A 13,081-nucleotide genomic window follows, 5' to 3' on the forward strand; every position below is an offset into this window, starting at 1 on the left:
TCGTGCCACAAACTTCCACACTCGTGAGAAAAGTTGGACTTTCCCTACTTGTTGCACAATATACTATTTTCTCACCAAAATTAATCATGTTTCATATTCGATTTTCTCCTTCTCATTTATGCCATTTCATTTCGCCATAAAATCATTGATGAAGATTTCTGCACTTATAGGGGTTCCCAATAGGAAAAATAAAATGTAAAATAGTTTTTACGGTGACACTGTGTTTTTTTTTAAATTTTTTATGTCATTTGAGTTCCGCAGGTGTCATTTAATCATGGAAGTATATACGCTTTAACAACGTTAGAAAGTTGTTGAATTGTTTTATTAAAAATCAGTGGTTATTTGTGAATATTGAGAGAAATTCAAGAAGAATTCATGAAAGACATTATTCAGTTAATCGACTCACTAGACATTTCGATAAAACAATTCAAACGTTCTTTAACTGTTTATCTTTCATTATCATTTCATCATTAAATGGCAAAACCCACTGAACACGAATGACATAAGAAATGTCAAAAAACAATACACAGTGTTGCCATTATAACCTTTTCAAATTGAATCATTTTTATTGAAAAGGGTGTAGACTACGAAAATTCGTATCTTGTATCTTGTTTATTTTCGACTCCCTGTATATAACATAAACATTCGAAACAAATGAGTTCATTCTCTGAAAGATGTTCTATGATTCATAGGGTAAGGTTAGGGTTATCAGATCAGCGTGATAGCTACATAACCGAATATTCGGATAACTTAATTTATCGATGAACTTTATAATACATACATACAAAATTTCATTAAAAACAGATATCTACAGGGTGTTACCAAATAAGTTCAAACATTTTTAGGGAGTGAGTTCTTGTTGAAAATCAAAAACTTTTGAAAAGTTAAACTATTCCAAAAATATATGTTTACATGAAAATGCTGTAATGGCATTTGGCGAATATGTTCCACCAATGAAGAACGTAACAACGTCTACTAGATTTTTTAGAGTCTATTTAGAGAAGATTCATTTATGCACAATATTGTAATTTCCTTTTTTCACTAGGCAACTATTACTTTTATGGAAACAACACAAGAGTTAACATATTTTTTAAATGAATAATTATTTTTAACACATTTTCAAATTGTGAAAATTTGTTTCGTTTGAGTTCTGAAGAAAAATTTGGTCGTTTTGAAATATCACCAAAAATAAAGGAAATATTCATACGTAGCCTTTTCATTTGTAAAATATGCTCTTAAAATGTCATTTTTTCAAATTTTCAAGGGAGTGATTAAGATCTCTAGTTTATATAAAAACCCCAAACACAAAGATTCACACACTAAAATCGCTCTTATTTATTTGGTAACACCCTGTAGATTCTGAGAAATCAAAATAATTTTTTTATCTCAAAGTTACGATGATCATGCATTCGCATTTATTTCACTATTTTACAGATATATTTGAATTGCAATTAGATCGGATCTGTATTTTTTCGATTTTTAATGATGAAACAAATTTGCTATGGGTATAACCTGCACTTTAACGAATTTTAACAAGATATTCTGACCCTGGAGCTACACCAAAAAATTTCCAGTCAGATTCCTTCCAAGAGTTATCGTTTACACGGCAGCCTGATAAACAGAGCCAGAATTCTTCATCATGAGTCAAACCTATCGGTCCCAAATTAAGACTTTACAAATTATGTTTTTCCTTTTATTGCGTTTTCAATGCACGGGACAATTTTCAAGAAACTTCTAGCTATTCATACTATGTGGATTACGGAACCTTGACCACTGCGTACCTAGTAAACATCGTACTTCATTTATCACCGATGAAACAGTTACATTCTTTCTTGGAATGCATAAGGAGTGCAGTTTTGAGGCACATTCGTATTCCACACAAGCGTACATTTCTATCTTCCTTATCCATTACTATGGAACATGGAATACGAAATGATTGTTTTATACAGATATCATAGATGCCTAGTTTCACCGTTGACATATGTTAGTATATTTTGATTTGAACTGATTGATAAATAGGTGAAATCCTTATCTGAAAATACTGTGCAATTGATTCGATACTGAAAAATTAGTGCTTACGAGATTTTCAACTTGAAACTACCAGTTTTCGTTCAGAGCAGATTCAAGCAAAAAAGAAACAAGAAATAGATCGATTTTAGTTGATCGTTTACATTCGATACTTCGGAGTATCATTGAATGAATGACCGAGGTAAGAATTTTGATATTGTTTTGATGAGCTTGACACAAAATAATAGGTTTTTGTTATTTTACCATCAGGCTTAGATATTTCCGTTTTTGAACCTAAGGTTGATTCAATCATATAAATAGATCATACAGAATTGTCTTATTTACACTTCGTTTTATCAATTAGTTCCTGAATAATACACTTGAATTCTAACCACTCCAACTTTTGAATTGAGTAAACAATAACAATTTTTTATTTCTGCGGTTTGATTTGGCATATATATATGGTCTCCGATTTCAACATTTCTTATCTGTAAGTAGTTGGTTTTATGTTAGCGATTCAATGGATTTTGTGGATCATTTTTCAGGGAGTATTTTTCAGGGATTCTTAAATATGTTTTTGAAAAAACTATAATGGAAAGTTATAATGGAAAAAACCGTTTTTTCACAAAAAAAAATGTAAATTGGACTGCTTTTCAATATTAAATGGTATTGAGACATTTTCTGACCAAGTTTTTTCATTCGAGCTTTTGGTGTTCTCGAAAACGGTTAATTTTTCTTTGTACAATATACTTTCAAAAATTTTCTCATATTTGCAGGTTGCTGAATTGATATATTTTCCTAATGTTGATTTTCAATGAAATCGCTTGAAATAAATATAGAACTATCATTATATTTACGTAATCGTATTGAAAATCGATTGAGGATTTAGAAAATATGGGTAAATTTCACGTAGAAGAAATTTTCCGAGGAAACAGAAATTTTATATGAGAAAAAAATTGATCCGGAATTGTCTATTTCATTTCGAGAATTAGTCAAATTTTCAGATATTTTTGTTCGAAAAACTTTCTATAATAAACTTTCCATGGCTATGTTCGATAGTTTTTTCGATATTTTATTGATGGTTCACATTTTAATTTTGGTAAATGAATAATGAATGAATGCAGTGATCGGCTTACGTAAAACATACTGTACATTTCAGACTATCTTGGACAATTTTTGTTTCGTGTCGGTTTTTTGTCGGTCTGTATGTTCTATTCAATTTTAATGGAACTTTACACTTTTAATTAAATTTTACAATTTTGATGATTTTTTTTGAATTTTAATGAAATGTTATAATACTAATGAAATTTGTTATGTTTATTCAGTTAAGTGCATACATTGAGTATAAAATCTAGGAGCAATATTTAATTCAAATTGTCGACGGGTTTTTCATTCGTTTTTTAGATTCTTCGAATTGATCCACCTAGTTAAAATGTCATGCATATCTTACAGCAATGAAAACAAGTATAGAAACTAATAAAATTTCCACTTGGATATTTCCTGATATGTATATATTTGTATGTGAGCAATAGAAATTTGAAGAGTATATACAGCGCTGGTCTTATAAACTTATAAATTTTCTTATGATTTTTGTTTTTTTTTTTGCAGGACCAGTCACTGTTCCTATGGTCTCAACGAACACTTCCCCTCCAATCGCCATGCCGGTGACAGTTCCTGCAGGTCATGTCGTCCAACAGATCGTTGACGAAAGTGGCACCTTGAGACACGTGATACTGTCTCCACAACACCCAGCTGGTTTGGTCAGTTTACAACCTCATTCTCAGAGCTATGTAAGTAACATTTTCGCAGATGCATTCCATTAAACCTCCGATTTTCCGGAAATCTTCAATGTCTGTGCGTTTGTCCTTTATTTATTACCAAACCATTGATTCGATCGCCTTGAAACTTTGTGAAGTGTTTGGGTGCACTCCTGCAGAGGTTTTTGTCATAGCAGTCGCATTGATAGATTGAGAATTCATTGAAAATTTGCCAGGGGAAATTGGGAACTGGCTCCTCCGCCATTTTGTAGTTATTTAGTAGGTCGATAAAAAAGCTGCAACAGAATTGGTACGATGTGAATTAAATGATATTCTAAGATCTTAGCTACGGTCGATGACTGAGCTTGTAACACATGCCTCAGGATGAAGACGCTATTCTGTCTGTCCACGATTGTTAAGAAGTTTACGATACAACGGCTCGATGAACGCAGATAATGGAACAAAACTATTTAAAATTAACGGCTGGAAAAGACCATTTAAAGTCGCTAGCTGCAACAATCGTTCATTTGCGCATCGTCAAAAAGCTCATTTGAAAGTTGACGCTCGCAATCATCAGCGCGCATCATCACATCAAAATTTTATTGGATTTCTGATGGCCTTGGCCATATCAACAACAATCACGAATTGCAGAACCAGTTAACACCGATGTTATTGTCGGTTAATGATGGTGGAAGACGGCTGAGATTCCGAAAAAAAATTGTTTTACTGCCGTCGTAGTTAGCCGTGTATTGGTTCCGAGCGTAAATTCAATTGGTTGGTAACCTGCTAGGGGCTATTTGAGAGCGTATAGACAGACTTAGGGGGGGTCGTGAATTGGTGAATACGGCAAGTTTAAAGCTGTGTTTTATTGTTTCCTCAACGTAAAATATCTGGACTCGTGAATATATAAATATAATTTTTTTTTGGGCGTACCTGTTTGTTGTTTTGATTTTATTGCTTGGTTAGCAATGTCATTACTGAGCACTTCATGCCCTTGGACATGATTTAATTACTTTATGGTCTTTGGGCGTAATGTTAAAAGAAAAATTATAAGAAATTATGAAAACTTTCAACATTTTTTTTAATATGACATTACTGACAGGATCTCGTAATTGTCGCCAACAGCAAGCATGGATTTATGTTTCGGTTTCTAGTTATCAATTTTCTGTAAAGAAAAACCAGATCGCGAAGGTATGCCTGCGAGAATTATTGAAATCTCAATATTAAAGATATAGAGTCCTCTATACAGTGTTTTTCATCATGAACTAAACATGAATTATTGAAAATGGCAATTAGCAAAAAAACCACAACACTGTGGATTCGAACCTAAGTTAAACTTTAGTTATCACAACCAAAGATATATGATTTTAAAAATCTCCGAAATTGAAAGATCTAGTATTATAAGATAACTTATATTGTTTTTAGTTGTATCAAGACCATAGAGTAATAAACATAGCTAGAGGGGAGTATACGCGATTTTTACATATCCAACATGGTTAGATTACGTTGTCGGATTGTAATATATTTTCTCTAATTCTGTGGTTATTCCGTTCATTCTTCCACATCTTGTAGAACAAAATCGTGCGAGAATATATCAGAAACGCACAGTTTTCATGGTTATATTTTATTATTCTATGTTGGTACTCCGAACATTCCGCCACGGCTTTATCTGTCAATTCATCAATTTGCCTTAAAGAAATCAGTTCTGCCAACCAACATTTTTCAATGCAAAAATCACTAAAATATAATTATGGAAATATTTCATTAATTTCAATGAAAATGCAATGAATTAGAGAAAATAATGTATAATACTCGTACAGAAGGCTCATTCTACCACTCGTTCATTCCAAAACTCGCCACTTCGTGGCTCGTTTTTGAATTTTGAACTCGTGGAAGAATATCAATGCCTTCTGCACTTGTATTATAAATAACTATTCAAATACACAATTTTACTATATCGTTATGAATGTATATTATATTTAATGAAATATGTTTATTTGAGTGATTCCCGATTAAATATGCAAATCGGAATATTTGGAATCCTATATTTTTCCTAATTGTCTAATTTATAATAAGCAGAATACTTATTATTTTCTGTATCTACCTTCCGAAATCCAAGATATGGCAACTTCTCCTCTTCTAATGTCATCGGTTGTTTCACGTCGTTTGGTGCGTTTGAAGTTTGTTTTCTGAATTTCTGATATATTTAGGTATTTATTTCAATATATTTTGAGTTAATAAGAAAAGTTGATTCACTGTGGGACATAAGAAGTACGTTTTGTGTGGAGGAACTCGCGAATTGAGTGAAATATCGTATCACTGATATGTTTTCATTTCCGCGCGCTTCATGTCAAATTTGATAGTTCATGTTGAGGACAAAATTTGCTTACTGAAAATTACATATGCTCCCTCTATATATATTTATCACTCTGAGATCAAGACATACATGTTGTCAATTTCCGGATTATTTGGCATCATTTCTTTGATATAATTTTATTTTTAGTTTGAGGTCCTAATTTTTTGCTATAAATATTGAGGATCAAAGTCATCATAGTAACCGATTAAATACGAAATTTTATTCATATTATAGCTCCCGAGGACAGCTCTAGATGGTGAACTATCAAAAAGTTTTTTTCGAATACATAATTCAAAAATTGCTTCAAATGAATCTCGGTTTGATTCAATCCTGTCATATTTGAAATTGATGGACCCTTTTTCCGGATCATATTTCGCATAAATTCAAAATCATTTCAAGTCTAGCAATTAACATAAAAACGTAGTTAATGAGTACGCACTTAATGAAACATATGTTTTTTCTATGAATATTCAACGAATCATGTATCACGGTATAATAAATTGTATTATCAACACAGAATTATAGTTATGAATTGTACTCGCCAGTGAGAATTTATTAGTACTTCTATTTGATTTAATATTTATAACTTTTTCGGTATATTGCACCTCAAATTACCGTGAAGTGGTTGAAGACAAGCTGAAGATACAACTTTAGCATGATATGTTGTTGAATGAGACAGTTCTCCGACTCTTTATGCAAAGCACGAGGCATAAAATGAAAAAACCGACTTGGTTTCCATTTCTATGAATACTGATTTGACGGATTACAATCTGTAGTTGTCAAGTGTGTGTTATTTCTTTCTCGGAAGACATTTATATCAAAGAATTAACATTTAGAAGCGATGATGATTTGGTTATTTCTATTCAAATGGGTTTCAACGATAAATAATAATCCATTCTTTAACTCTAGATTACTTGTAGATATATAAATGACAAATTATTGAAATTGATCTTCAAATTATCCCAATTTCTAGGTGGTCAAATATACCATTCAAATAATAATTATTATCCGAGTACGATCAACATATGTAATTAACATAATAATTTTTTTGCACGAACACATTGAACATAAAAATTGTCTTAGACGAGCACAAAGTGAATACTTTTTTTTATTGCACTAGAATTGAAATTTCCTTTTTCACAGAATGTATTTAAAAAAGTTTTGTTTTTTGTAATGACCGTAAAAAAATAATTCAATACAATGTTTCATGAGTCTCTGAAATGTCTCAAATAACCCATTTTGAAAAATTAAATAATAATGAGTTTCATCAACTCCCAATTATTAAAATAAAAATGCTTTTGGAAATGAGATAATATTGAAAGGCCCAAAGTAATGAGTCTGTTTTATGCCCTCTTCTTCATTTAGCTTCAATCCTTCAATTTCAGTGTCATCATTTAATTATTTTCATGGGTGATAAATTTTATGGCAATTTAGATTTCAAGTTTTAACCGGTTATATCTTTCGTATCAAAGAACCATTAAGAAAATTGAAGATCAAACAATAATGGGTTCTACTGTATAATTTTTATTTTTTACTTCCAATTATAAACATTCGTAGTCAATTATACGATGCATTTGTTACATTGTTCAAGTATATCTATAATCCCGATAATAATATTTTTTTGGAGCTGGATGTAGATAGATGAAAGCGATATATCGTTCATTCAATAATATCAAAGCTCAATTCACTTCCGTAGTGATAACTAAATTTGCGCATATCATAAGATCGTATCATTGAGAGGCTAAATAGCACATGTAGTATTAAATTTCCAATGAATCATTATCACTTCTATTCGAGTTTCTATTATCATATTATGATTAACCGCAAAGATGGCGATTTAAATTGTTTTGATTCCTATCTGAATCATCAGAAACCAGGATCAGATATAAATTTACTCATTTCTTAATTAGGAAAAACAATTAATTCTAATTATTTCGAAAAAATCTAACACTAAATCGTTTGAAGTCAACACTGTTTTCCAATTATGCATATCTCACCAGTTATTTAACTCTTTGCAGTGAGTGCTGTGATTCTAGAGTACTGAAGAATGCAGTATAGAAAGCTGGAATTTTTTAGGTTTCAATACTTCTTTGAATAAATCATTATGCTTGCTGTAAACGGTACTTGAGTGAGTCATTATAGGATTTTTTATGTAGTTTCTAGTTTTCATAAATTCATCTTGATTAATTGGTTGTTTTGAATTTTTTCTGTTAACATATTGCGATTGGTCAAGCCATATGGCAAATGGGATTCAGGTTACTAATAAGTTGATATCTCTTCATTTGCTTTGGATTTCTTATCTCTTTCGCTTTTTTGCCCTTGTTCCAAGGGATCAGCCACTATTTTGTTTTTCAAATGTCTGCAATATGGTGTGAAAACATTGTTTTGAACGTATGATAAATGTATTAATTTTCATAAAGAAGTTTTAAACTGTTTCTTGATATTGAGATCAATTGCCGACATTATAGAATGACTATTTCTGATTTTAAAATATTGAAACTCTCTTTTAGAAGATTTATTTTTTAACGGTGATTTGTTGAACAGAAGGTAACTGAATATGCATTTTCAGGGTTTTTGTATTGTTTTGGTTGTATAAAATGTTGAATTCGAATACGCCTGCCATTCTGGACAACATCAATCTGTATCTGGTTTTGATTATTCCACTTTCATTCTCTATACAATTAACAGAGCCCTAATTGAGAAGCATTTCTCTGAAATCTGTGGAATTAATTCTAAGAGAGCCCCCTGTCCAGCGACTTCCAAAAAACTGCGAATTAAGTGCTTATACCCGAGGTATTTTTTATGGAAATTCTTAGTGTTTTATGCACTCATTTGAAAATCTTTCACATCCCTGTCATTTATTGGTTTGATGATAAAAGAACTATTTTTTTTTTATAAAAACCCATTAATTTTAGTGAATGAAGAATATTGCAATTGTCTATTTGCCTAATTTTTTTTTCGCTGTTTTAATTTATTCGAATTTTTTTGACGTCGATGAATAATGCGTAGGTACTTTATCTGATTTTGACATCCACATGACACTGCGTGCGAATGATTACCTATTACACCACAAGAGACAAAGGCCGGTAGGGCATGCAAAGTTTCAGTATTAATTCCAAAACTAATTGCGATTACAAACATGTGCTCTGCTGAAAATATTCGACATTAAACAGTAACTACTTTCAAAGACAGAATCGTATGAATTTTTCATATGTTCAATGTGTCAACATCGGCTTCCAAATAATTCGAAAGCGAAGGTTGTTGTTCTTCATCTATGTGAAATACATAATGATCTTATCCCTCTTTCAATGAGGGTAATAGGGAATTCTGTTTAGATTGATTGGACTGCCATGTGTTATTTTTATACAGGCGGCTTAGTAAAGGCGGGTTGGAGATTTTCATTGCAGCGAATGTTGACAAACGCAGCGGAGCGGAACAACCTTATGTTGTTTTTAAGAATCAAGGGTGAAATATGAAAAGACGGCCAGCAAACTGGGCCGAATTGCCGTCCCTCAAATAGAGACGCCCAAAACGGTCGCTTAACTGTTTCACCCTTGGCACCGGCTCTGATAACTTTGAATTCACATTGAATTAACAATGTCAACACAGTTTAACATCCTGTCAACTGCCAATAACCATCGAAACTTCTCATGAAGCTAAAAAAACACCCGTTTTAAGAGGAAACCCTCGTGGAACACCGCCATCCTAAGAAGGTGCGCTTCCGCGTTGAACCAACAACGATTTTCTAATTCCGCCAGGACTTTACGATCGGGAAAAGGCCAATTTCTCCTTATCGCCCCGCACTCTGAGTCTTTATGGTCGTTATCGCCCAATCGATATGCACCCGGTAGGAAGCGTTCCGCCGATTGGCTGAATTACGGCATGCACCTCGAAAATCTGGTGTGCGGTTTCGTGTTGCAGAAAACACTTTCACTGACCTCACGAACGAACAGTTAACATTTCCGTCGGATTCGACGTTAGAATGGAATGCGTGCACCTTTGCGAAGTGTAACACGGGGCACGCTTGGAGCCGCAGAGCTGCAGGACCGCGGTTGGTATCTAGGAAAGTGGACCGTTTCTGGAAAAGTACGTTTGATAGTCTTCCGTTGGGTTAAAGGATTCCATCAGCGCTGTGCTCATCACTGCACCATTCGTAGCTGGCCTTCCAGCTCTAGAGTTCCAATCAAACTTCAGTTTCTGGGATGGCATCAAGGAGCTGAGAGCGACTTTTCTACATATTTCTCTTTCGAAGCATTTTTTTTTGCTTTGGTGAGTAATGGCAGGACATTCTGTGTCCAAATTTCCTTCTCTCCACACAGAATCTGCACTCTTCATATCGGATAACTCTATTGTCATTAGGTGCTTTATGAGGTGACAGTGACCTCTAAGGAAGCTTAATGACTATTACAAGGTTACCCTCAACACCCTTAAGGTTTATTGTGGAGCGACAGGACTGCGGTTCTATCTAGTATCTAGGAAAGTGGATCATTTCTGGAAAAATACGATTGATAGCCTTTCGTTAGTTTTTCAAGGTTACTTATTTCTACTAAAGGCTTCAATCAGCGCTGTTCTCACCAATGCACCATCAGTAGCTCGCCTTCCAAATCCACAATTCCAATAGTCTGCAGTATCTGAGATGGCCCCAAGGAGGTGACGATGTCATTCCTACTTAATTCTCTTACAAAGCATTTTTTTTCTTTGGTATGCAATGGCAGAACCTTCTCCGACCAACTTTCTTTCTCCTCACTCATCATTTCGGATAACTCTATACTTCTATTCTTCCCGAGGTGACAGTGACCTCTAAGGAAGCCTGATGACGCTTACGGTGTTACCCTTCATAACCTCAAAGTCTATTGTCGACAGCTCGCCTTCCAGTTCCAGAGTTCCAATGAACTCTAGTATCTATCTGCGATGGTTTCAAGGAGGCGACAGCATCATTCCTACACATTTATCTTCCAAAGCATTTTTTGTTTCTTTTGGTATTCAATGACAGGGCAGGGCCTCCTTACGCAGGATCTACACTCGTCAATTTATGATCACTCTATTCCCATTAGGTGCCTTCTGAGGTTGCTAAGACCGCGACCTTGAGGTCTATTGTGATAGAGCTGTTCTCATCAATACACCGTTTATTGATTGCCTTCCAATTCAGGAAGATTCAGAGGAACTAATGAACTCTAGGATCTGAGATGGTTTCAAGGAGGTGACAGCGTCACATATTCCTCTTCCAAAGTATTTTTTTGCTTTGGTTTGCAATGGCGGGTCATTCTGTGACCTGTGATCAGGAGTTTCTTCCTCCTCAATGCAGAGTGCACCCTTAAGTTTCTGATAACCCTTTTCATGTTGGGTGCTACCTGAGGTGGCAGTACACTGTATGGGAGGGAGTGAGAAAGTGTAACATATTCTTATTTTTTGGATCTTGTAGTATTAAAGTTTCGAAGGAACTTTTTGGAATAGAAAGATTTCGCTAGAGTGTTTTCCTTTCAGTTTCTGTTTTCTCTCTCCTTTCTCTCCTTTTTATTCTTTGGCTTGGGTTTTGGCCTCTCCGTTTCCTTTGATTCCCGAATCAAATCCCGCAAAAAGATTGATCATTTCTTCTTCGTTAGAGCTGAATTTCTTTCTTTGGAACATTCTTTTGAAGATTGTAAAAAGCCAGGAATCATTGGGAGCCAGATCTGGAGAATAAGCTGAGTGGTCAAGCAGTTGAAAGCGCAATTCGTTCAATTTGATCATGGTTTTTATCGATTTGTGATTCTGGTGAGAGCGAATTTTTTCTTTTGCATTCGAGGATCCAATAATAATATGTGATATTCACTGTAGATGATTTTACCTTTGTCGATGGGTGGATTTGTAGTTGTCGTCAATAAGATAGAAGAGGTAGAAAGGCTTAGACTTCAGTAAATCATGACAAACGGTTGGGTTTGAGAATTTTTTTTTATATTATTTAAACATGGTTGTTATGTTTCTCTTCCATAATTCATTAGGTGCGTTGGTTCAGCGAGCAACTAAACATGAATAAAATCTCAACCAATTATATGTATATCATTTTATGATTGATTTCCACCAGAAGAATGAATAATCCATTTTTTTTTAATCTATTCAAAATATCTTATCTATTCGTGGTATTGGAAAGATATTATTTCCGAGAGCAATTTACATGATGTTCTTAATTATTGCTAACATTTTGCACAGATTATCTTAATTATATTTCATAGAATTGGAAATTATGATGATTCATTGAAAACTTCCGCGAAGATGTCGTAAACAGAATTCTCATATTTTGAACACGTTAATTCGTACTGCTGTCCCTTGTTTTCGAGTATGATATTAGTTGGAATGGCTCCAAATATGGCCGAGTTTTTTTTCAACGATAAAGCTGATAGAAGCCGAAATGAAATTATTCATAGATTTGTAATTTATGGATATTGCACAATTATTTAATACTTCAAGATCAGTAGGTACAATTGTTTGAAGTAAAGTGGTTCAGTCGAATTGGTATTCTCTCAAACTGATGCAGCAGAATTTTTATGAAGGTGAACATCAAACAAACAAACAAAAACTTTATTCGCCAAAAATCATCATTACATTTTATTCACAATGAAATTGGGAAAAGTCAAGGGAAAAACAGCGAAATGAAATTGCAAACATATCAAATCTGAGCTATTCCAGTAAAAAAATCTAGAACAGTGTAGGGTTCATGTTGAATCAAAAGGCTGTGGACTTTCTTCCCGAAATTTTTTGAAATTGTCAATCTCTCTCATATGTCTTGGTATTGCATTGTAAAGGGTGTTTTTTTTTAGAGCTATAAAACTTTAAATTGCAATAAAACAACGATGGATTATTCGATTGACATGAATTTTATTTATCCGCAAGATAATCTTATGGCATTACATTTTAAATATGATTTCTGGCATATGACCGCCACGGCTGGCTCGGATGTAGTCCAATCTGGACGTCCAATTTT

General features: G+C 33.6%; 1 protein-coding gene across 5 annotated transcripts in view; it reads left to right on the plus strand.

Annotated features, from left to right (window-relative positions):
* Nucleotides 1–13,081, plus strand: part of LOC123678983 (fibronectin type-III domain-containing protein 3a) — an 86,149-nt gene that overhangs the window by 48,793 nt on the left and 24,275 nt on the right. For 4 of the 5 annotated variants that reach the window (XM_045616283.1, XM_045616285.1, XM_045616284.1 and 1 more), the window contains one exon: nt 3,616–3,797. In XM_045616283.1, the coding sequence (XP_045472239.1) occupies nt 3,616–3,797 (182 nt within the window). Of the gene's footprint in view, nt 1–1,823; nt 2,210–3,615; nt 3,798–13,081 lie in introns of those variants that run through there. The other variant, XM_045616286.1, reaches the window with a different exon arrangement.

This window comes from Harmonia axyridis, chromosome 4 (assembly GCF_914767665.1).
Source record: "Harmonia axyridis chromosome 4, icHarAxyr1.1, whole genome shotgun sequence".
NCBI lineage: Eukaryota > Metazoa > Arthropoda > Insecta > Coleoptera > Coccinellidae > Harmonia > Harmonia axyridis.